At 40.7% G+C, this 26723-nt stretch overlaps 1 protein-coding gene across 3 annotated transcripts in view; it reads left to right on the forward strand.

The window, feature by feature from the left end:
- Nucleotides 1-1003: 1003 nt before the first annotated feature.
- Nucleotides 1004-26723, forward strand: part of usp40 (ubiquitin specific peptidase 40) — a 114652-nt gene continuing 88932 nt past the window's right edge. For 2 of the 3 annotated variants that reach the window (XM_048598590.1, XM_048598591.1), the window contains exons 1-5: nucleotides 1004-1284; nucleotides 6950-7311; nucleotides 14315-14382; nucleotides 24839-24952; nucleotides 26373-26537. In XM_048598590.1, the coding sequence (XP_048454547.1) occupies nucleotides 7107-7311; nucleotides 14315-14382; nucleotides 24839-24952; nucleotides 26373-26537 (552 nt within the window). In that variant the 5' untranslated portion in view covers nucleotides 1004-1284; nucleotides 6950-7106. The remainder of the gene's footprint in view (nucleotides 1285-6949; nucleotides 7312-14314; nucleotides 14383-24838; nucleotides 24953-26372; nucleotides 26538-26723) is intronic. The other variant, XM_048598592.1, reaches the window with a different exon arrangement.

The raw sequence follows: 26723 nt of genomic DNA on the forward strand, positions 1-26723 counted from the left end.
TCCTTCTTCTAGTGTGGTGACTAAAATTGCACACAGCACCCCAGCTATGGCCTGTCACCGTAGTCCTTGTGGACTAATGCTGCTCTCTCATTAGATAATTGCATTAGAGAGAGACGGCTGGTGGTGGTTTAACCAGGTTTCAGACAAGGGCAGAGATTAAGCAGGCAAGTCCTTCATTGTTACCACAGTCAGTGTGGAAATTGAACCCGTACTGTTGGCTTTACTTACACTGCAAAGCAGCTGTCCAGCTGACAAACCCCTAAGACATTTTTATGTCAGAAACTAATGTGCAGCCAATTAAGTATTTTTGCTGTAACTCAAGCCAACCAAATCCATAAACTGCAAGCTCCTGTAAAAAGCTATGGGATAACAACCAGATAATCTTGCTTTACATTTGTCGGGTCAGGGACAAACATTAAAGAAAACACGAAAGAAAGACTTGCATTTATATTGGGATTTTTGTGTATATGGGAGATCTCAAGACCCTTTTCAGCCAATTAAACATCTTTGAATTTTAGTTAGTTATATCATAGGAAACTGCGGAGGACTATATACACTTCGAATTATTGCCACAGGGCATTTTTTTTTAACATACAAGTTCAGCAGCGACTGGACTCTGGCTTCAAGTTTCTTCCAAAAAGAAGGCACCTTTGGAAAGTACCCTTTCGGTTCGGCACCGGTAATGTTAGGCCAGGAGTGAGACATTAACCCATACTCATCAGGATCGGGGTCAGACGAACCGTATACCAGTACTTATATATGTATTTAGATTTTAAATCCAGTTGGTTATTTAGTGAGAAGGAAAGTTGGTGAATCGCTTTATGTCGTTACAGCCTTCCAAAGTTTGCCTTAGCGTCCCCCCCACAGCCAAAACTTAGGGACTGTCTAACAGGCAGCTGGGTATTGTAGTTCTTCATCCCACCCTCTCCGTACTAAACAACACGTTGGAGACTACAGAACCCAGAATGCAACGCGGCGGCGCAGGCGCATTCAGTCGCCGATGAGCAGTCATGGCTGTCTGGGGGGGTTCCCGGGTAGACGCAGTTGCTGCAAGTTAAGTCTATGTTAGGCATTCATTCTGGATTTAAACCTTTCCTTCTCTGCTGTTAGACAAAAATCGGGAAAGGAATCAAATCAAAATAATAATAACCTCAGCTCCGAGTCGAAGTGCGTGTTGCTGGGCCCGAAGTTGGCGTTTTTCTCTATTAAATGTGCTTCTTTTCTGTTCTGGAAGGTTCTACAGTCTGTGGATGCAAGTTACAGACTATTGGAATTGTAGGAATGGTAAGAGTTTTCTTTAATTATGTCTTATGCATACTTTTACTGTTGCAGACATTAACAGAGAGGCAAAAAAGAAGCTGGTAGGTATCAGTTTCCTCTCTGTGTGCCTTAATCTCCACCACATCTTTAATTTGAGACTTTGGAGTTCATAGGTGTCACTCTGCGTTGATTTATCTTCAAGTGGTCAGAAATTTCCCACATAGCCACACGATTTCCCAAAGGTGTGGTTCAAGGTCCCAAGTGGGGAAATACATAGCGACATCTTGAAAAATATCCATACTGAAGGAAGAAGTGCTCGATGGCTTAAAACTCATAAAAGTGGATAAATTCCTGGGACCTGATCGGGTGTACCTTCAAACTCTGTGGGAAGCTAGGGAAGTGATTGCTGGGTGCCTTGCTAAGGTATTTATTTAATGGATAGCCACAGGTGAGGTGCTGGAAGACTGGAAGTTGGCTAATGTGGTGCACTATTTAAGAAAGCTGGTAAGGAAAAGCCAGGGAACCATAGACTGGTGAGCCTGACATTGGTGGCGGGCACATTGTTGGAAGCATTCCTGAGGGACAGAATTCACATGCCTTTGGAAAGGCATGGACTGATTAGGGATAGTCAACGTGGCTTTGTGCATGGGAAATTATTTCACTAACTTGATAAGTTTTTTTGAAGAAGTAACAAAGAGGATTGATGAGGACAGAGTGGTGGACGTGATCTGTATGGCCTTCAATAAGGTGTTCAACAAGGTTCCACATGGTAGACTGGTTAGCAAGGTTAGGTGGCATGGAATGCAGAGAAAACTAGCCATTTGGCTACAGAACTGGCTCGAAAGTAGAAGACAGCGTGATGGTGGAGGGTTGCTTTTCCGCCTGGTGGCCGGTGACCAGTGTTGTGCCACAAGGATCGGTGCTGGGTCCACTGCTTTTCATCATTTATATAAATGACTTTGATGTGAACATAGGTGGTATGGTTAGTAAGTTTGCAGATGACACCAAAATTGGAGGTGTAGTAGACAGTGAAGAAGGTTACCTCTGAGTACAATGGGCTCTTGATCTGATGGTTCATAGTTTCTTGAAAGTGGAATCGTGGGTAGATAGGATAGTGAAGAAGGCATTTGGTGTGCTTGCCTTTATTGGTCAGTGTATTGAGTATAGGAGTTGGGAGGTCATGTTGCGGCTGTACAGGCCACTTTTGGAATACTGTGTGCAATTCTGGTTTCCCTCCTATAGGAAGGATGTTGTGAAATTTGAAAGAGTTCAGAAATCATTTACAAGGATGTTGTCAGGGTTGGAGGGTTTGAGCTATAGGGAGAGGCTGAATAGGCTGGGGCTATTTCCCCTGGAGCATTGGAGGCTGAGGGGTGACCTAATCGAGGTTTATAAAATCATGAAGTGCATGGATAGCATAAATAGGGTGGAGGAATCCAAAATTAGAGGACATAGGTTTAAGGAGAGCGAGAAAAGATTTAAAAGGGATTTAAAGGCAACTTTTCACACAGAGGCTGGTGCATATATGGAACGAGCTACCAAAGGAAGTGTTGGAAGCTAGTATAATTACAACATTTAAAAGGCATCTGGATGGGTATATGAATAGGAACGGTTTAGAGGAAGATGCTAGCAAATGGGACTAAATTTATCTAGGATATCTGGCTGGCATGGACAAGTTGGACTGAAGGATCTGTTTCTGTGCTGTACATCTCTATGATTCAAAAAGAGACTGCAAACTGATATTTTACCATTTTTCTGATGAAGGGTCTAGGCCTGAAACGTCAGCCTTCCTGCTCCTATGATGCTGCTTGGCCTGCTGTGTTCATTCAGCTCTACACCTTGTTATCTCAGATTCTCCAGCGTCTGCAGTTCCTACTATCTCTTTTACCTCTGTGAGCTCTATTGAACACTTGAGTTTTAGCATCTCCATTCTACACTGAGGAACGTGTGCCCTCTTGCACAGGAGGGGATCCTTTCTTTTCAACCCCGGTTCTTAATGGGTTGTGTTAATTTTCAGGCTGCAAAATGGGGTCACTGTACTGTAGGAAGCATGGGAGGCACTGAACTATAGTAACATGCTTCTTGAGACATGAAGTATTGCGTCCTGTTTCTGGGAGCCATGCTTCACGGAGGATGTGAAATGGGCAGAAATGTTTCATAGGCATGGTTCCAGGAAGTTCAATACACAGGGAGACTAGAGAAGTTAAGACTGCTTTCTTTGGAGAGAAACCCAAGAGGAGATCTGACAGAGATATTCAAAGACATGAAGGTCTGATCAAGATCTTGAGAACAAGATGGCACACACTTAATTAATTATTCACATAATTGACAAAAGAAGCAAAATTGATTTGAGAAATAGCTTGTTCACACAGTGAGGCTCTGGAATACAGAGTCTGAGAGTTCATTGAATGTAGGCTCATTCAATGCATTCAAAAGGGTGTTGGACTGTTATTCGAAAAGAAGTAACGCAGGATTTCAGAAAGAAGGCAGAGACCAGCTTCATGTGGAGATGCTCATTCAGAGACCTGGTGCAGGCATGTGGAATGGCCATCTTTTGGGCTTCAATAATTCTGTGTTCAATCCCACTTATACTTCCTACTGATTCAACAGCAAAATACGATGAATGCTGAAAGTCTTTAATACGTAAGATGCCGGAACTACTCGGGGCCAGGCAGCACCTGTAGAAAGGGAGATGAAGTGTTAATGCCTTGGGTCGATGACCTCCTTCAGAACTGAGATACGCTGTAACTTAGAAATGTTATAGGTCTTCTGCAAATAAAGGAAGGGGGGGAAAGAAAAATAAAAGAGAAGGTCTATGATAAGGTAGACCGTTGCTCCTTGTAGCTATTCTAGCCAAGAGATTGGCTGTCATTGTATACCATGCTCATCTGTTCAGCACCATCCTTTCATTCCGTGTAGTTAATTTGCAAGCACACAGACATTTCCCATCCAACTAAGCCTAAGTCCACAGACTTTTACTTATTGCCTTGGTTTCTGAGGCACATGAGAAAGTAGAATCTAGAATCCGATGAGTTTTGTCCTTGTTACAAACTTCAGTTTCCTTGTTAAAGCATGCTTCATTTTCATGAATTTACTTCTAACTACCTCTATCCTTCTAACTCTTGCAACACATCTGCCATCTTCTATTATCATTCGTACCTAATAGATAACTTACTTATTTCAGTCAAATCAATCTTCACTCCATTTATTCTGGTGTGTTCCTTTGCAACGTCAGAGTTGGAATGAATCGCAAGTAGGAATTTGAATGATTAATGGTAGTCTTGAAGATGGTGCCAGAGGAAAGGGAGCCACTTAATGTTAGCTACCATAGTAGCTAGATGGGATTGACAAACGTAGAATAGTGGAGAGAAAATTATATCAGAGGCAATCTTTACTGTTTCATGCTCAATCATACTAGATTTTAGGAATTCTTTATTTCACGTCAGTTTAGGGTTGTAGCACAATCTTTAGCCTCAGGCCTTGCTTGTTTAGGTGCATTCCAACTTGGTTCACTATAACCACGACATTTTGGATGCATAACCTTCCTGTAACTAATACAGTTAATGCTTCTGTAAACTTTAAAGTATAATTTCATAAAGCTTTTCTATGTTTCTTTAAAGGTCATGTTGAATTTGAATGTGATTTTAAGCATAAACTGTGTTAAAAACAAATTTGTGGAAGTGGTGGTTGTGGTGACTGCTTAAAATTTGATTGAAGGATCTCAAGTAATAGCACTTCAGCAAATTGATGTTTCTCAAATTGCTATAAACTCATAATTCATCTCCAGGCTGAGGTGAAAGCTACTTTTATTCAACTGCACTTCTAAGCAACTTTCTAAACAAAAATCATCCACGTGATGTATCTGTTTTATTTGATGCTGATTATTTGTTGATGTAGTAGTAAATAAAACCATGCCACTATATTGCTATGATCTGCTCACATGACCAGGAATACAAATATCATTAAAGGCTCTTATTGTCTGAGTTCAAGTTCCACCTGCCCCAGACATGTGTCATAACACATCTGAACAGGCTGATTAAAAAATGGTTATGAGTGCCATTAAGTTGAGAGGTGCTCAGGGTGAATGTGGCATCTGTCCACCAGTCATTATCAAATCCACACAATTTCCTTACTTTTGGGCAGTTTCTGGATTTAATAAAGTACACCAGCAATGTTATAAGCTAAATCTGTGCAAATAGCAAGCAAATGAAATATTTAAGATCTGGATTTATATCTCATTGCAGTGAAGTGTAAACTGCAGAAGCTTTATTATTGCTGTTCCCGATGTATTGAACCTTACCATCAGCTTACATTGCAGTAAGGTTTTGCTGTAAGAACATTGGATCCCCATGAATGAGTACCTGAAGAGGATATTCAAATCTTGGTAGTAATATAAGTGGCCAAAAAGTTTTATACAGAGAAGTAGTAAGGCCTGCGTTGATTTGTAACGATTGATTAGTTTAATTCTTAATGATCAATTATTCCTTAAAATAAGTTTAAACAGCCAATATATGAATATACATGCACCTGATGTTATGTATGAGTTGCTTTGAGCATGAAGTTGTCTAGTGAAGGTTAGGGTATCAAATGATCTGGTCTAACAAGAAAGTCTTGTTGAGTAAACTATATGAAGTTTTTGGGTATTTATAGAAATTCTTTCAGATTATATGAATATGGGTTACATTATTACAGGGACTGTTGGGATCATATTAACCCCAGGTCTATCTCTTCCAAGGCACTCCTCTGACCAAGTCCCCATGGCATCATCACAGGAGATGGTGCTTGTTGCGCTCCATCAAGTATTAATTCTTTCACACCCATATACAGCATGTGAGAGCATGAGAATTCAGAAGTGCCCTGTGAAAGTTGGTTTCTCCAAGCCCCAGAAGCCCCTCAGTCTGGCAGGAGTTGAGTTATGCGTTCCTGAAACATAAACTTGTCTGCTCACTCTGCAAATTCTGTCTGATTTTTCTGACAGTTACCAGCATTTTTAATTTTTGTTTTATAATATATTTATAGCTGTTGCTTTCCTAGTTAATATTTCGTGTAAATCTTGCTAATTGGGAATCTTCATTTACTTAGTGTTTCACCCTTGGTGACTTGATACTCAGGTCATCTAATTGTTCTTATCTCCCAAGTGCAGTATAACAATCTTAACAAACTGCTGGATATGAGCAACTCAGGAATATAAATCAGGAATCATTATGATAACTCTTTTTATTTCTAACCTAAAACTATTAAGTTAGAAATTGCTGATGTACTTTTTGTGACCATGGAGTATATATTGGTTAACCATTTTTGTGAGCATGGAATATATATTGGTTAACCCTTTATGCTATTGCTTATTTTTTTAATGTGCTCTGATAGACTAATGAAGGAGAAACTGCATCCAGGACAGAATGATCAGTAACCAAAGGACATAGTTACGGTGATTAGCAAAAAATACCAGAGGTGACAAGAAGGAACGTTTTATTACACTGTGAGTTGTGTTCAAGAACACACTGGCTGAAAGAATCATGGAAAGAGTACAATAAACATTTAAGAAAAGATCAGATCTTTGGAGAAAAAGATGGGGAATGGGGCTAGTTAGATAGTTCACCTGACAGCAGATTCTACTGGTTTAATGCCCTCAAGTCTGTCCTGTATCGTTCTTTGATTTTATAACTTGCAAGTTTTTTTTTTGTTTCAGGGGAAATACACTGTTTGAACTTCAAATCTGCAGCTATCCACAAATCAAAACAGCTAATGTTGCTAAAAATGAGATAGCAGTAAACTTTAGAACTGCACATTTGGTTTGTTTGGCTAAAGCAACCATATGAGAGGTTGTGTGCCTCGAATTCTGCGGGATGTTTGGGGACATGTTTGAAGAAGAGGAAGATGTTGGATTTGTGTCTGAGAACAAAACTATGAACGGGTGGAAATCTAGGAAAAAGGACACTGAACCACCACCACACCGTGCAGCCAGTAACCTCAGTGGAATCAAAAACCAGGGGGGCACCTGCTACCTCAACTCACTGCTTCAGACCTTGCTGTATACACCTGAATTCCGAGGTAAGTTATTTGAAGGTGAAATGGGGAAAAAAAGATTAGGGGCGATCAGAATAACTAGTTCTTCAAAACACAAAGCTTTTTTTCTTGCAAATGCAGCAGTCATTTTGCTATTACCTGTCTTTGTGTTTCAGCGATTGGCATTGAATTACTTTATTTAAATAAAACGATAAGAAAGGTATTACAATAGGTCAGTGCACATAGACTTTATTGGAGGGACCAGTCAAGACTGATGGTAAGAAGGTATCTTCTATCCAGCAATCTAGTATTGGATGAGCAGAACGTTCCTTCACTTTAGCTTGGAAAAGCCTCAACCATCAATTTCAGACACCCCTGTAAACTCCATTTTTTAACTATTGTCTCATACTGTCTCCATGGCCATTGAGGCTTAGCCAGATTGTACATAACTTTGGAGTTCTGGTATTATTTGGAATTAACTTCCAATTCTACAAGCTGTTCGTCATCAATGCCATTACTTCAACTTCTAACATCACCAAACTTCAGGCCATTTGCTGCTGTGTTAAATTTAGTCTCCACTAATCCAAAGCTCTTCTGCTTGACTTCCCACCTTGCACTTGTTTTAAATTTGAGGTCATTCAAAAATTGTATCCTAACTTGCATCAGGTCTCATTTGACTGTCACCCTTGTGCCAACTGACCTGCCTTGACTCCTGACTCACCAATGCCTCAGTTCTCACCCTCGCTTTCACATTGTTCATGACATTTCCTCCTCAACCTTTGTATTCTCCTTCACTCCTGCAAGACCACTGCACTCTTCCACTGCTGGCCCCTTGACCAGATTGTGAAATAGCTAAGATTGCTATGCTTAATTTGTATTAATTTCAGCAGTTTATAGACAAAAATTTAGAAATTTGAGTAAGAGACAGTAAGAAACATTTGTGGAATTTGCTAGAGGTAAAGAAATGGTCTTTGATCAATGATTTTTGTTCAGTGGTATAGCCCAATGAAGCTTGACCAGGAGTTTGAAAACCGTAAATAAAAAAGAACTGCAGATGCTGGAGATCTGAAACGAGCAGAAATTTCAGGTGAAATTCAGCAGGTCTTGCAGCATCTGTGAGAAGAAAGCAGAGTTAACATTTCAAGACCAGTGATTCTTCATCAGAACCCTTTTGGGTGGTTTCAAAATATGAAGGATGAAACTTCAGTTGGCATCCGTGTAGGGTAAGTTTGAACCGGTGGCAATCACCTGAGGAATAAGATGTGGAATGTGAGTTCTGATGAAGAGTCACCAGATTTGAAATGTTAACTCTGCTTTCTTCCCACAGGTGCTGCCAGACTTCCTGAGTTTTGCCAGCAATTTGTTTTGTTTTGAAAGCTTTAGACTCGTCTTCTTAGTGAAAAATTGAAAGTCACATTCCTTTAGGAATCACATACCACTGAGAAGACTTATTTTATAAACAATACAGGGAAATGGTTGTTTTGGCTGATCGTTATGGATTATCCCATAACACAACACTAATGAGGGGTATAGATGGATTTAATGGTAGTTGTCTTTTCCCTAGGATGGGGGATTTCAAGACTGGGGGTACATTTTTATGGTGCAAGGAGAGAGATTTTAAAAAAGACATGAGGGCCAAATTTTTTACACAGGGTAGTTCATGTGGAATGAATTTCCTGAGGACATGGTGGATGTGGGTACAATTATGACGCTCAAAAGACTTTTGGATAAGTACGTGAATAGGACAGGTTTGGAGGGACATGGACCAGGAGCAGGAGGTGAGGCTAGTTTGGTTTGGAATTATGTTTGGCATGGACTGACTGGACCGAAGGGTCTGTTTCTGTGCTGTATAGCTCTATAACACATAGGTGACAGCAAATCTTTGTCTACAAACCCACAGAGAAGCTTTGGACAGAAGAGATAATAGTGAACATAATATTTATTAGAATCAGAAATGAAAACACAGTTCTTCTCAGAGCAGTGAAAGAGACAATGGGAGGCAGTAAATCTGATGCAAGGAGGCCAAAATATTACTTTTGCTGTATGATGGGGCAAGCAAAGACAGGAAGTTGAAAGCTGAGCCAGTAACATTTGTAGGAACATCCTGTGTCGCTCCAGAAAACTCTACCACTGAGTGAAGTTTGTAACAAATCAGTACCATCGAATGTATTTAACCTGACTGTAAATTATAACATTAAAACTTATGTATTTGAAGGTGAATTAGCTCTGATGTTGTCTGATAAAGGCGCAAAAGGTTTGTTATCCTTTGAAATACAATATTGGTTTAGTCCCAAATGTTGGCAAGAGATGCAAGTTTTTCGATATAGGATCTGGATGGAAATTGTTTACTGTTCCATTGTATAGAATAACTTTGAACTGGACTTTAATCAGTGGGCCTGTTATTGTTGGAATATTGTCGAAGTTGCCTATTAATTATATTGATCACATACTGAGGAAATGCCCTAGTGTTACGTAAAGTACTGCTATCTCCAGGTATGGTAGTGAAATACATTCAAACTGAGTATACTAATGAAATTAGAAACTATTTGTAATCTGCTGCAGAAATTACCATTTTGAGTAAAGCCAAATCCAGAGAATCAAAAGCTAAGACTTGCGAAAATAAATTAACTGTAAACTTTAGATTGACAGCAAAGAGTTGGAACGCATTAAACACAAATTTTGCATCTCTCCGTTGAACGCCCTTGTAGATCCTAAGCCACAGGTGTCAAAACAGAATACAACAGCAGAAATCCAGGCTGTTGCAACAAAGAGATTGTTTTAAACCAAAATCACTTGTCTCCAACTGATGCTGTCAATGTGAAATTACGTCGATGGATTTGAGTCCTAGAGCGGAGAAAAACACTTCAATGTGAAGAAACTGTGGCACGTGCTTGCAAGCAATTGGGTAAAGATTGTGCCAATTGGGAAGATAACTGAATGTAAAATAATGAGAGCGAATAAGAAAAGAAAATCAGGACTTTTAAAAATTATCGTTGAGATTAATAAGATTATCATAACTCGGCACTGTCTTTAATTCAAGTTAAACTGGAGGGAGTCATGTGAAGTCTGCTTGACAACAGGCCAGGGATGGTTAAAGATCAAATTGAGACCAGAGTGTGTCACTGGGGTGGTGGTGCGTGGTGTTCTCTGTTGGAGACCGCAGCAGAAGCAACATTCTGTTAAAGTCCTGGAAAGGTGTTGAAAATTTCAGGTTGTGAACAGTTGTGCTGTTAACTGTCCATTTACTTCTAAGATTTAAAAAAAGATCTAGGTATAAAGTAGCTAATTAGCATTTCTACCCAGATACAAGTTTCATGTGATTAATTTTGCTATGGGGAAGAATGAAGAGGGAGCAATTTATGAAGTCATGTTACAGGCACCCCTACAAATCAATGAAAACTACAGACCGACAGCAATTTTGGTGTGTGGTCAATGGAGAGAAGAAACTGTTTGGCCTATGTGCTATCATAGTTCAGTGTTGGAGGGACACAATGTTTAGTCAGACAGATGCATCCCACAGCCAGCTAAGGATTCCAGGAGATGTGTCCTGGTGTGGCAAAGGAAAGAATCATTGAAACAGGTTTTTGTGCATGCATTTAGGAAACTGCACAAAAACTAAGGAAAATTCCTGGAAGTGGTCACTTGAAGTTACTCATTCAATGAACTGGTAAGTGGAAATCCATTGAAAGCAGGAGCAACTCTCGACTGTTTGCTGGAAGGCCCATAATTCTTCGGAGAGTGCAATAAGTGTAAAAGGAGAAATTGCTTTCTGTAGTTTAAAATATAAGTTCCCTTTAAAAAGAAAATAAGATCTAGTCGTGATTTTTTCCAGTTATTAGTTAGACTAAAATATTTAATGCTTTTTTTATGTCATGCATTCAGCTATTAACTGGAAGTTTGAATTAGAAAAAGTGGTTGCTCTCTACAGAACTTGTAACAATTGAACCATTGATGTAGCTTCAATGAGATTCTTTAAGCAGTGAAGGAGAGCCATCATCCTGTGTTTAAATGGGAGAAAGACAACTTGGATGATGGGCTAGTTGAGATTTTTTTGATAAGTGGACATTAACGAACTTGCAGTTCTGAAAGGGAATGGTAATCTAAAGACAGTTTAAAAAGCCAGCACCCTGGTGACAACTTATGATCTGGTTTTAAAGAATAACCGAAGGAAATACTAATTCTAGAGGGTAAAAAGTGATGCAATTTTCACCTGCCAGTGTTAAATCCAGAGGAACTATCAGAAATGAGCAGTGTTGTTCCTGTCCTTTTGAGCAAACCAGATCATCGATTAAATCGTCTAACCACGGACATGGAAACAATGTGAAATTTAATTATTGTGTGAAAGGTGATTTATAATCATGTACTTTGGAAGTTGAAGGCATGAGCAACATCAGTCATAATTTATATGAAAGCAAGAACTTTTTAAAAACCAGTATAAAGTGAACTTTATTGTTTACAAGTATTTAGGTTGATGCAGATTAAGCATTGTGATGCTGCCAAGGTAGCCTGTTTAGTGGAAAATTTGACAGCATGAGAAAGAATATTATTTGTACTGTAGGCAGTAAATTCATTGATTATGTATGTGGAATTCTATAAGTTGTTACACTTCATGTAGTGTTTATGGAAGCTCGTCGTTATAGTGATGACTTTTCATTCTTCATTGGAGAGATATTACAATTATGAACATATAAGAATAGGTTTTGAAGCTGACTTTAATATATGATAAAAGGGGTCATGTAACCTGTTCTGAATTCTGCTCCACAATGAGCCTGGGTGGTTTCTTATAGATTATAGGGAGCCCAGATTGTTTTATTGGGAGGAAGGTGCAGATGTTTACACTTAGAAACAATGGTAGCAGCCTGTGTGCTGACAGTGATTGGATTACTAGTCTCCAAAGTCCTAGCGGGTTTTGCAAATGTCATGTTGTAAACTGTCCAATTTTATAAAAGAGAGCTGGGGTTTCAAGGTCAATTTATTAGCATTCCTACCCCAGGTGGTTTATGCTGCCATGGAAATTGGGGAAAACTCTCCTGAATGGAGGCATACATAGCACTTTGAAACATGTTTGTGGTTGTTGGAAGTCAGTTATTTCAGCTATAGCATGTCACTGCAGGAGTTCCTTGGGTCATATATTTTAATCAACCTGTTCCGTTATAACACACCTCTGGAGCAGATGGGACTTGAACACAGGCCTTCAGGCCCAGAGGCAGGGAGTCTACCATTGAGGCAGAAGACCCCCTGGTTCCTCATGGTAGTATCCTGGACTCAACAACTTTCTTTCCATACTGTCAAATGTGGGGATGTTCACTGCTGATTGTATAATGTTCTGCACCATTTCCAACACCTCAGACACTGAAGCAGTCAATGTGGAAATGCAGAAGATCTGGACATATGGGCTGATAAGTGGCAAGGAACATTTTGTGCCTTACAAGTGCCAGGCAGTGGCAGTCTTCTACAAGACAATCTAACAATCGTCCCTTGATGATCAGTGAATTACCAACACTGAATCCCCCCGTATTAACATCCTGGGGGTTACAGTTGACCAGAAACTGAATTGAACCAGTCATGTAAATTCTGTGGCTGTAAGAGCAGATCAGAGACTAGGAATCTTGCAGCGAGTAACTCAATTCCTGACTCCACAAAGCCTGTCCACTATCTGCAATGTGCAAGACAGCAGGGTGATTGAATACTCACCACTCCCCTGGATGAGTGCAACTCAAACAACACTTGACGTTTGACACCATCCAGGATAAAGCAAACTGCTTGATTTGGTGCTGCATCCACAAACAGCCAACTCCTCCATCACTGACCCTCAGTAGTAGGAATGTGTATCATCTACATGATGAGCTGCAGAAATTCACCAAGACATTTTAGACAGCATCTTCCACACCCCCGATGACCACTGCCATTTAGAAGGGCAAGGGCAGCAGATGCACAGGAACACCACCACCTACAAGTTCCCCTCCAAGCCACTTGCCATCCAGACGTAACAATGCCATTCCATCAGTGCTGGATTAAAATATTGGAACTTCCTTCTTAGTGGCATTGTCACCACCGTTGATTTCCAGGACACTTATCGATGGGCAATAAATGTTAACCCAGTCAGCAACGCTGACATCCCTGAACATGTTTCAAAAATACAACATGAAGTAGTTACTGGCTAGGAGGAAGTTGGTTGGAATGCAAGTTATTCCAAGGTGTGATTGTATGTTTTGCAGAAGTTTGTGGAAAATTGTTCTAACTGGTCTTTGATGGAGGTGCTTACCTATTTCAACCCATTAAAATTTGATGTATAACGTAGATTGAATTAACAAATAATAACAATGGTTAAACAAGCAAAATTGTATTCACCGTTTCAGGGTTCTATTTGTTCCTGAACTGAATTCCAAACACACATACTCTCCCATCACAAGAACTGCCTACATTCACCTCCATCACATCACTTATATTCATCTCTCACTCAGCCCACCTGTGGCTGAAACTTCCACTGCAGTCCTTTGTTTCTTCTGGACATAGCCATTCCAACACTGTCATGGTCAAACTTCCATCACTTCCCTTGTAAACTTCAGCTCATCCGAAGATCAGCTGCCCATGTCTTAACCCATTTCAAATTTGCTCACCTATCATGCCTGTCCTCATTAGTCTACCTTGCCTTGAGGACCTCCAACATATCTGAGTTTTCAGATAGTTTCACAGCCTTAACCCTCTCTGTGAACTCCATTAACTTTACAGGAAATCTACCACTCTCTCAATTTAGTGCCATGTTTATCTCATACTCTCCACTACCTATTATGAATGTGTGTTTAGATGTCTAAGCCCTAAAATCTGGAATTCCCTCCCTAGTCCTCTACCTCTTGACAACTCTTACTCCTCCTCTAAGTCCTACCTCTGATAAATCTTTTGATCACTCTTCATAATGTCTCCTCCTTTCGCTTTACCCTGTCTAATTAAACTCCTGTGAAGCACCAGGTTTTCCATTACTTTAGTGGCTGTATATAAATGCAAGTTTAACTGTCTAATTAACATTTCATCTCTTCTTTGGAATCAGAATCATTGTTTGCCCTGGGACCTGAGGAACTGGGAAATTTATCAGACAAAAACAAACCCGAATCGAAGGTGAGAATGTTCACATTTATCTATTTTTGACATTATTACTTTAGTTTTTTGATTTGTACTTAATAATGAAGTGTACACATTCAAGTAATTGGACTAAATCGACACAAAGGCTTATGTTTTATTAGTCCTCTTTAAAGGCTACTCATGGGCTCCTGACAACTTTAAATAGTTTTGTTTATTTTTCACTTTGCTTGCGTATTAACATGGACATTTTATTTCAATGTGATCTGCACGGGACCAAGCAAAATGTTACGGATGCTGAAAATCTGAAATAGAAACAAAATGCTGAAGTAACTCAGCAGGTCTGGTAGTCTCTGTGGAGAAAGAAACTGAGTTGATGTTTTGAGAAAGATATGGCTCCTTTTTGGAACTCTGGAGGTGGAGCAGTGACAGATTTTATACTGTACAACCTCTAACCCTCTCCTGACCTTCCCTTTTTATACACTTGCTGCTCCCTACCTTTTCCTATAGTATAACAGCCGTCAGTTTTCAACTCTCGCATCAGCTCTGCGAAGAACCATATTGACTCGAAGCAATGGCCCAGATATTTCAATGGTCCCACAATCCATCATGGATTCATGTCATTAGTAGACTCCTAATTCCAGATGTTTATTGAATTCACAGTCCACCATCTGCTGTGGCAGGATTCAAACCTGAGTCCCCAGAACATCACCTGGGTCTCTGGATTAACAGTCCAGCAATAATACCACTCGGACTTGCCTTAGATATTTGCAGAATCTGTGATGCAGCTGATGCTGTGAGAATTGTCTGGGAAATTGAAGCTTGTGACATTCTTCTTTTGTGTCTGAAACCCTTATAAAGAGTTCATTAACATTGGAGGCTTCCAACTCCCAGAAGTGTAATAGTTATCCAAGAAGAGTTGAGAGTAAAGTATCTTTTTAATTTGCCACTCATCATGACCCAGTCAATGCATTCCAACCCCTGCCCTTGCTGTCAGATCAAAAACACTCTCACCATAAGCGCTTATATGCTTACCTGTCACACTTCCAAACCTACCCAGGTAGCGTCCTACCCACCTGGCACTAAACTCAGTGCTTGCCTTATGTACTAATGCCTTCACGGGAGATGTATAAGTGTCTGGCTGTACTGCTGCACATTAAATGATTTAAATTTAACATTAATGTGATATGCTGACTGCCGCAGAGGGGAATGTGCTTTCCTTGTTGATTTTCTCAACTGCTAGATTTGTGGATTCCTGGACTGGTTTGTTATAACAGATTCTGATCCAGGAATCTCCAGTGCAGAAGATGTCTAAAGGCAAGTTGGTCATTTTTAAAAACCCAGTTAGGCTCAGGAATAAGGTTTCTGACCCTTAGTGGAATATCTGGGCCAATAGCTTTGTTTCTGTCTCCATGGGTACTGCCAGACCTGAACTTCAGAAGGGCTATTCCTTCTGACTTTGTTTTTGCCTAGTGATTTTCGAGACCCTATGAACAAATAAGTGTTTATTCTGTGATCAGTTAAACTTTAGAATTATATTTCAAGTAAGTAACTACTTTGAGTAATGACACTTAATTTGTTCTCCCCCAGCTCCACCCCCTGTCTTTTTTCAATACGGAATTATCTCCTAACAAATTTTATAACAGAAAACTGGCACAAAGGGTCACTTCCACTGAAACTTATAGTACAGCTGTCTTCCTGCTGTACCTAGTTGTAATTATGTCAACCCTTTCTGATATTGCAGAATGTAACCCAGAACATGGCATATTTAATACTTAGGTGTACAATTAGCGACAAGACATATAAACTCAATGGAGTGAGAGTTTCTGAACCAAACTTCACTGTTCTGATACCATGAGCAGATCCTGAAATATTCTTTGATGCTAAATGATATTTCAGAACAAAAATAGCTCACTGATGTTATAATGTTTTAGAAGAAAACTCCTGAAGCTGTACGTATTTCACAGTCTGGTACATATTAGACACCTATAATTAATGGACCTTCCCATATTTTAACACTTCAAAAGAACTTCATTAGTTGTGAAGTGCTTTGGGATATCTCTAGCATTTATTAAAGTCAAAATGTAAGTGTAGTTATTTATTTCTTGCACTGATGACATCATTGGTTGGGTTTCATGAACTGCTGGAAAGAGTTTCTTCTATGATTTTTAAACTTTTTAGCTCCTTATTTAATAACTGTCAGAATGTAGAATGTGCCACTGCAGGGGTTTCCATTAAACCCACAGAGCCACCACTTGGCCTGTCAAGCCTCACTTTTGGAAAGCTAACTTATTAATTATTGTGCTAAAATGTGACATATTGATAAAAGTATCTTTTAAAAAGAAAAATACTTGGTAGGTATAAATGGGTTTGTGATGTGTCTTTTAATATCTATGGTTCTTGTTCAAATTGATAAGTGTGTCTGTTGATGCTTCCTACAAAACTGTCCTCGCCTCTGTGTTGTCATCTCTTACCATATCTATCCCATGAATGCTCAGAAAAGTAAATCTGGCTGGGAGATTGAGGTTGGCAAATTCTGCAGTGAACCTCGCCAGTGTTACCAGACAGTTATTCTATAATTGATGTGTGCATATATAGTATATAGAAAAATAAAAAAAATTTACACAACAGAAGGAGGCTATTTGACCCATTTGCTGTGCTAGCCAAAAACAATTGATTTTGTCTATTCTGCCCTTCAGATTTGGTTCATATCCCTTTAGCCTCTTCAAGTGTATATCCAAGCATTTTTAAATGCAGTGATGTTTTCTGTCTCTACCATCCACTTAGGCAATTCCAGTCTTACATTGCTCGCCGGGTAGAGAAAACGACTCTTGCACATGTCTCTGATCCTTTTACTAATCACTTTAAATCCATGCCCAACCTCTCTACTAGCAAAGTAGATTCTTCCATTTCCACCCTGTTTTGTATCCCTCATTATTTTATACACCTCAATTAAATCTCCTCATTCTGCACTGTTCCAGTGAAAACAATACCAGCCATGCCAACCTCTCCTCATTGCTTCAGTGCTCCTCTCCTGTTAATATTCTCTGCAGCGGAGGTGATGGCCTAGTGGTATTATCGCTGGACTGTTAATCCAGAGACCCACATAATGTTCTGGGGACCTGGGTTCGAATCCCGCCATGGCAGATGGTGGAATTTGAATTTAATAAATATCCGGAATTAAGAATCTAATGATGACCGTGAATCCATTGTCGATTGTCAGAAAAACCCATCTGGTTCACTAATGTCCTTTAGGGAAGGAAACTGCCATTCTTACCTGGTCTGGCCTACATGTGACTCCAGACCCACAGCAATGTGGTTGAGTCTTAACTGCCCTCTGGGCAATAAATGCTGACTAGCCAGCGACGCCCTCATCCCGTGAATGAATAAAGAAGAAAAAATCTCACCTGTACCTTCTGTAGTGTGATTGCATACCTGCTGTATTTTGGGGAGTGGAACTGTACATAGTACCTGTTACCTAACTGGTGTTACATAGATTCTAGCATAACTTCCATGCTCTTATGCTCTAGACCTTAACCTATAAATGAAAGTTTCCCTAAAACTTTCTTGACCACCTTATCTACTTGCCCTGCTGTCGTCAGGGCTCTGTAGATTTGCAATATAATATCCCTGAGCCCCTCTAAATTTCCCAGAATCCTACCATTTATTGTGTAATCCTTAAATGCGTAACCTCATTTTTGTTGGACTTAAATTCCATTTGCCACTTCTTTACCTACCTGATCAGTCTTTGATAGCTTCCTGCAGTCTATAGCTTTCTTCCTAGTTATCAATTGCACTGCTAATGTTTCTGTTGACTGGAAGCTTCTTAATTATGCTTCCTGTATTAGTATATGGAAGCATGAGTTCAAGTTCCATCTGCTTTAGAGGTGTGTGATAACATCTCTGAACAGGTTGATTAGAAAATATCTATGCCATGTGCATCAAAGGGCACTGTGCTTTGAAACTATCAACTGGGAATCGCACAAATACTCATCAGTCATAACTCTGCATCCTGCCACTTAACCAATTTTGGATGTCACATGCCATTTTCTCTTAGATGCAAAGGGCATTAATTTTCTGACTAGCCTGCCTTGTGGGGCATTGGCAAAATACTTGATAAAGCATGAGCAGACGTAAAATGTACTCCCTCAAAAACTCTCTGAAAAACGACATAGTAAGAGATAGAGACAAGGTTCTGAAGAGAGAATATAGAAAATTAGGCAGGAGGTTAAAAAGTAAGTCTTCAAGGACAGTAATATCTGAATTACTCCCGGTGCCACTTGGTAGTGAGAGTAGGAATACGAGGATAGAGCAGATGAATCTGTGGCGGGGGAGGGGGTGGAGACAGAGATAGAAGATGGTGAGAAAAGTGATCTGAGGCTGGTTCAGTTGAGAAGTGGAGTAGGGCAAATAATCAAGGCAGGCAAGAGCAAGGTAGGGAACAAGGTAAGATTGATAAATTAAACTGCATTTATTTCAACACAAGAGGCCTGAAGGCAAGCAGGTGAACTCGGTATGGTTGGGAACATGGGACTGGGATATCACAGCTATTACAGAAACATGGTTCAAGGAATGGCAGGACTGGCAGCTTAATGTTCCAAGGTATGGGTGCTATAGGAAGCATGGAAAGGGAGGCATGAGAGGGGAGGGAGTGGCAATTTGGTGAGGGAAAACATTACAGCTGTACTTAGGACATTCCTGGTAGTACATCCAGTGAAGTTATTTGTGTGGAACTGAGAAATAAGAAAGGGATGATCACCTTCTTGGGTTTGTGCGAGAGGCCCCCCAGTAGTCAGCGGGAAATTGAGAAGCAAATTTGTAAGGAGATCTCGGATATCTGTAAGAATGACAGACTTGTAACGGTAAAGGATTTTAACTTTCCAAACATAGATTGGGACTGTCACACTGTTAGCGGCTTGGATGGAAAAGAGTTTAAGTGTGTACAAGAAAATTGTCTTCCGTATTGGATGAACCTACTACAGAAGGAACAAAATTGACCTCCTCTTGCGAAATAAGGCCGGGCAAGTGACTTGAGATGGCAGTGGGGGAACACTTTGGGGCAAGTGATCATAATTCTATTAGTTTGAAAATAGTTACGGAAAAGGATAGATCTGATCTAAAATTTAAAGTTCTAAATTGGAGGAAGGCCAATTTTGACAGTATTTGGCAAGAACTTTCAAAAGTTGATTGGGGGAAGCTATTTCCAGGTAAAAGGGCAGTTGGAAAGTGGGAGGCCTTCAAAAATGAGATGACAAGAATCCAGAGGCAGTTTATTCCTATTAGTGCAAAAGGCAAGGCTGGTCAATGTAGGGATTGCTGGATAGCTAGAGAAATTGAGGCTCTGGTCAAGACAAAGAAGGAGGCATATGGCAGGTATAGACAGCCGGGATCAAGTGAATCCCTTGAGGAGTGTAAGGGCAGGAGGAATATATTTGAGGGAAATCAAGAGGGCAAAAAGGGGGCATACAACAACTTGGGCGAATAGAGTTAAGGAGAATCCAAAAGGACTCTACAAGTACATTAAGGACAAAAGGGTAACTAGAGAGAGAATAGGGCCTCTTAAAGATCAACAAGGCCCATCTATATGTGGAACCACAGGAAATAGGTGAAATACTAAATGACTATTTTGTGTCAATATTCACTGTGGAGAAGGATATGGAAGCTAGAGAACTTGGACAAATAAACAGTGATATCTTGAAAAGTGTTTGTATTACAGAGGAGGTGATGCTGGATGTCTTAAAATGCATAAAGGTGGATAAATCCCCAGGAACTGATCAGGTGCTTTGTGGGAAGCTAGGGAAGTGATTACTGGGCCTTTGCTGAGATATTTTTATCATCGACAGCCATGGGTGAGGTGCTGAAAGACTGGAGGGTGGCCAGTGTGGTGTCATTATTTAAGAAAGATGGTAAGGAAAAGCCAGGGAACTATAGCCAGTGAACCCAATATCAGTGGTGGGTAAGTTGTTGAAGATGATTCTGAAGGACAGGATCTACATGTATATCGAAATGCATGGACTGATTAGGGGTAGTCAGCATGGCTTTGTGCATTGGAAATAATGTCTCTCTAACTTGATTGAGTTTTTTGAAGTGATGACAAAGAGGATTGATGAAGGCAGAGAGGTGGACGTTGTCTTTGTGGACTTCAGTAAGGCATTTGACGAAGTTCCTCATGTTAGACTGGTTAACAAGGTTAGATCACATGGGATCCATGGAGAGCTAGCCATTTGGATACAAAATTGGTTTGAACATAGGAGACAGAGGGTATGGTGGAGGTCGAGGATTGCTTTTCGGACTGGAGGCCTGTGACCAGCAGTATACCACATGGATCAGTGCTGGGTCCACTGCTTTTTGTTATGCATATAAATGGTTTGGATGTGAATATAGGAGGAATAGTAACTTTGCAGATGACATCAAAATTGTTGGTGTAGTGGACAGTGAAGAAGAATATCTCCGAGTACAGCGGAAACTTGATCTGATGGGCCAAGAAGTGGCAGATGGAGTTTACTTAGATAAATGTGAGGTGTTGTGTATTGGTAAGGCAAATCGGGGCAAGTCTTGTGCTTTAAAGTTTTTGACAAGACTTGTAGCTCGGGTTGTGGATGGGGTTGTTGATTTGTTCGCTGAGCTGGTAGGTTGGTTTGCAAATGTTTTGTCACCATACTAGGTAACACTATCAGTGCACCTCCAATGAACCATTGTTGGTCTGTCACACTTGTTATTTATGTGGTCCGGTTTGATGTGGTTGGCTTCATTTCCAGTTCTGCTTTGTAGTGGTTGGTATATGGGGTCTATTTCCACATGTTTGTTGATGGAGTTCTGGGTTGAGTACCAGGCCTCTAGGAATTCCCACGCGTGTCTTTGGTTGGCTTGTCCTAGGATGGTTACGTTGTCCCAGTTGAATTGGTGGCCTTCTTTGTCTGAGTGCATGGGAACGAATGATAGTTAGTCGTGTCTCTTGGTATTTAGTTGGTGCTGATGTACCCTGATAGCTAGATTTCTCCTGGTCTGTCCGATGTAGTGTTTGTGGCAGTCCATATATGGGATTTCATATATAATGTTGTTCCTGTTAGTTGTGGGGATGGGATCCTTTGTTCTTGTCAGTAGTTGTCATAGTGTAGCTATGGGTTTGTGTGCCACCACGATTCCTGATGGTTGGAGTGGTCTGGTGGTCATCTCTGATACGTTCTTGAGTATGGCAGCCTGACTAGTGTATTCGGGCGTGTTGTTGTCTGTTGAGTAAGTACTGGCGGACTACGCTTTTTGGGTAGCCGTTTTCAAAGACGCTGTGGAGGTGTTCTTCTTTGGCTTTGCGTAGTTCCGGCATGCTGCAGTGTGTTATGGCCCTTTTGAATGGAGTTCTCATGCAGCTCCGTTTGTGGGTGTTGGGGTGGTTGCTTATGTAATTAAGTATTTGGTCTGTGTGGGTGGTCTTCCTGTATACGCTGGTCTGGAGCTCACCGTTGGCCCTTTGTTCGACCATTACGTCCAGGAATGGGAGTCGGTTGTTGTTCTCCTCTTCCCTGGTGAATTTTATGCCGGTGGGGATGTTTTTGATGAGTTGGTGGGTTTCCTCCAGTTTTGTGCACTTGGTAATGACAAATGTGTCATCCATATAGTGGACCCATAGTTTTGGCTGGATAGTGGGAAAGGCTGTCCGTTCTAGTCTTTCAACTCCTGCTTCAGCTATAGGTCCTAATATGGGTGATCCCATGGGTGTTCAGTTGATTCATTTGAGTACCTGGCTGTTGAAGACAAAGCGTGTTACGAGGCATAAATCTAGTAGTTTGAGGGTGCGGTCCTTGCTGATGGTATTGGTGTTGTAGGAGTTCGGCATTACTGGTTCATCTGGTAACGAGGCTAGTGCTTCTTGAGCTGGGGGATGTCGATGGAAATAAACAGTGCTGTCATGTCAGAGGAGTCATAGTTTCGTCCTCGTCAATTCTGGTATCTTTGATATTGAGAACTTCTTGAACCGAGTGGATAGAGTGGGTTGAGCTGTTTACTAGGTGTATCGGTTTACGTTGTAATTCTTTAGCCAGTCTGTATGTTGGTGTACCTGGGAGGGAGACCATGGGTTTAAGGGGAACTTCTGGCTTGTGTACCTTGGGGAGTCTATAGAAGCGGGGTGTGTTTGATCCTCCCAGTTTCATCCTCTGGTAGTCTGTTTAGTTAATTTCCCCTGTCTGGTGTAATTTCCTTAAGGTGTCAGGACGTCTTTCTTAGTATCTGTGAGTGGCCAGTCGGATGGGTTTCTTATCCAAGGGTCTGCTTAGTCTGTGTCATTGCTGTGGGTGCATTTGGTTAGTTTTTTCTATAGGGCCAGTCTTTTCTTTGTCTTTGTCTTGTTCTGTTTGATGGTGATGGCTTTTCCCAGTGTTGCAGTCTGTTCTTGGCTGGTCAAGTCCACACACCCGGACAAAGAAGGCCACCAATTCCACTGGGAGAACATAACCATCCTAGGACAAGCCAACCAGAGACGCACAAGGTACTCAACCCAGAATTCCATTAACATACGTGGAAATAGACTCCATATACCAACCACTACGAAGCAGAACCAGAAATGAAGCCAATCACCACATCAAACCAGACCACATAAATAATGAGCGGGACAGACCAACAATGCATCATCAGAGGTGCACTGATGATGTCACATAGTATGGTGACAAAACATTGAGGTTGGTTGGCTCGCCGAGCTGGTTTGTTCTGCAGACGTTTCGTTACCGTGCTTGGTAACATCCTCAGTGCCATGAACACCAACTGGCTACAAAAAGACACGACCAATACTCACTCCTCTCAATCCACATGGACAAGGAGAACCACGACTTCGACTGGGACAACACCAAGATCCTGGGACAGGCTAGGCAGAGACAAGCATGAGAATTCCTGGAAGCATGGCAGTCCACGAAGCAGGCTATTAATAAACACATTGAACTCGACCCCATGTACATTCCACTACGGAGGAAACCCGGAAGTGAGGCAATGCATCGCAACGGACTCCAGAGTTTAAAAGCCAGGTGGGAAAACACACCGACGCTTCATCAGAGGCTGCACTGAGGATGTTACCAAGCACGGTAATGAAATGTCTGCGGAACAACAAACCAGCTCGGCAAGCCAACCAACCTCAACACCCTCAACCCGAGCTACAAATCTATTCCAAGACCTTATGGTGACAAAACGTCTGCAAACCAACCTACCAGCTTGGTGAACAAATCAACAGCCCCACTTATACGCTTAATGGTACAGTCCTGGGGAGTGTTGCCGATCAATGAGACCTTAGGGGGGTGCAGGTTCATAGTTTCTTGAAGGTGGAGTCACGGGTAGACAGGGCATTGAAGAAGCTGTTTGGTACACTTGCCTACATTGGTCAGTTCATTGAGTTTAGGAATTGGGAGGTCATGTTGCAGCTGTACAGACAGTTGGTTAGGCCATGTTTGGAATACTGCGTTCAGTTCTGGAATCCCTGCAATAGGAAAAATATTGTTAAACTTGAAAGGGTTTAGAAAAAAAATTGAGAATGTTGCCAGGGTTGGAGTGTTTGAGCTATGAGGAGAGGCTGAAGAGGCTGAGGCTATATTTTCCCTGGAGCGTCGGAGGCTGAGGGGTGACCTTATAGAGGTTTACAAAATAGCCAAGGTCTTTTCCCCCATGGTATGAGAATCCAAAACTAGAGGGCATGGGTATAAGGTGAGAGGGGGAAGATATAAAAGGGACCGAAGGGGCAACCTTTTCGCACAGGGTAGTGTATGTATGGAATAAGCTGCCAGAGGAAGTGGTGGAGGCTGGTAAAATTACAACACTTAAAAGCCATCTGGATGGATTCATGAGTAGAAAGGGCTTAGAGGGATATGGACCAAAGCTGGCAAATCGGACTAGATTAGCTTAGAATATCTGGTCAGCATGGACAAGTTGGACTGAACGGTCTGGTTCTGTGTGGCACAGCTCTGACTCTATAATTAGGTTAAGTTAGTCAAACACAACCTTTGTCTAACAAAGCTGACTGTCCTTGAGTAATCTGGGCGTCTCTAAATGGCAATTTTAGCTCCTTTCAGAATTCTTTTCTAATAATTTACCTACAACCAAGGTTAAGCTGACTGGCTTCTATTTAGGCTATTTTTTTTCCTTGTTTTCTGAACAATGCTACAATGTTAGCAGTATTGGAAAATGGTAGAGCCTCTACTATTCTTCCCTTGCTTTCGTTAGCAGCCTGAGATACATTTTATCTGGGCTAAGTGATTTACCACTCTCGAGAATGCTAAACCTTAATATTTTGTCCTTTTGTATTATCTCTTGTACCATATAGCATTCATAATGACTGTAAAGTTCAGTATGATGATGACTGTTATTGCTCCAAAGAATCAGCAGTTCTGATGCTGTCATTTTTTATGTTGGGTTTAACCATGTCATTGTTTGCACTGGAGCAGGAGTGAAAACTAATTTTGATTATTAAAGTGTGACAGCATGTTAAGATTGAATACAATAATTACATTTTTTTTAGGTTCGAGTTATCCCTTTGGAGCTGCAGAGACTTTTTGCTCAGCTATTGCTTGCAGATCAGCTGGCTGCATCTACATCTGACCTAACTGATAGCTTTGGCTGGACAAGCAATGAGGTGTGTTGTGTAACACTGATTATTTATTTCTTGCTGGATTTCTGTAGGGATTTAGGAAGGCAGAGCCAACTTTCCCTCTGTTTTATGCTGCTTAAGTGGAGACAAATTGCCTGGCTGCATATTATTCTCTTTTTGCCCTTTATTCACACAAAGGGTAGTAGGAAATCGGAACTGAAAGCTGTCGAGCCTGAAGGTCGGTTGAAAATTTCTGAACTCAGATTGTTTGGTTTTTGTGAGGCTATTTAAGGAGTGCAAAATCAAGGCAGATAATTGGGTAAAGACTTATCATGATCTAATTATATGGAGAACAAACTTTTTGGGGATTGAATGACTTATTCTTATTGCTATATTTCCCTATCCAAGTATTTAATTGCTAGGAAGTGACCATTGTGACCTGATCTCCAGCTTGCCTAGAAAACAATATAGTCACCATTCAGCACCAATCCCTGTTCCAGTATCACTTCAACCTTTCACCAACATCCTCATGCTCCTCATTGTGCTCCATTTTATTGATAAGTCTAGGTTTAGATAGAAATTCTCCAGGCAGCATTATTATCTGCTAAATTAATTTTATTTTCACTGTTTTGTATCTATCTGACCAAGAAGATGGAGGTGACCTGATCCCCTCTCTTTATTGCTTTTGAGCCAGCCATGTCAGTATGCTTGACACTGGCTTTAAAAATATTTTGCATCATGAGGTAATCAACTGAGGAGACCAGGATCTGAAAGATGGTTATAATTTTTATTTTATGACCTAATCTGTCCCCTTAAACTCAACTCCCACATACTTGGTAATAATCTAGCCTCTGGGGACAGTGAGGCTTAATTATACTTTGGTGAGGAAAGTTTATACAACCACAGATACTTGTAAATTTTCTGGCTCTCTATTTTAAGCAAAATTTGGATACCTTTTTCTTTCTAAAACTGGTTAGTATGGTCACTTGAATGCAACAGATGTTCCAAGCAACTTCACAGCATTGGTATTGTAGAGGATTTCCCAGCCAAAGCCTGACCGTGAAGTTTATTAAGCACTTTTGACATTATGAAGCCCCTTGGCAGGAGCTGAACGGTATTACAGGCTAGAAGAAATGATTAAAATCTTGGCTGAATATCCAAGTCTTCAGGTTGTGTGCCGTGTTGGGAGAGTTTCAGGGATGCTCAAGTAATTCGATGTTGTGGAGCAGAGGAGGGTGGGAAGACTAAAATTGTGTGATTCAAGTTGAAATGTAGGACTAAGGCCTTTGAGGAATTCGTAAGCTATAATTTCGTGAATTGGTTGATAAAATGTGTAATTTTGCATTGTTGCTTCCCTGGTTGTATCATCATTTCTCTTTGAAAGCCCTTCAACCTGTATTTTGCTGATATACTTTTAGAGGATTTGATTGAATGTGTAATTGAATAAGTTAAAATTAATTTCCAGGAGACTAGTCAGCATGACGTACAAGAACTAAACCGAATTCTCTTCAGTGCACTGGAGAGCTCTTTAGTTGGAACTTCCGGGCATGACCTCATTAACAGACTATACCATGGAATAGTTGTTAACAAGATCGTCTGTGAGGAGTGTGGCAACATTAGCGAAAGACAGGTATAAAACTGTTTTTTGAATACTTGTCTTGTGTCACCTCTTAACCTTCTTTGCTCTAAGGAGAACGCCCCAGCTTCTCCATTCTTTCCACCTACTGAAGTACCTCATCATTTTAATAAATCTATTCTGCACCCTGTTTAAGATCCTTACATCCTCCTTAAAGTGCTCTGAATTGAACATAATACA

The sequence above is a fragment of the Rhincodon typus genome, chromosome 7 (assembly GCF_021869965.1).
Source record: "Rhincodon typus isolate 14 chromosome 7, sRhiTyp1.1, whole genome shotgun sequence".
Taxonomy (NCBI): Eukaryota; Metazoa; Chordata; class Chondrichthyes; order Orectolobiformes; family Rhincodontidae; genus Rhincodon; species Rhincodon typus.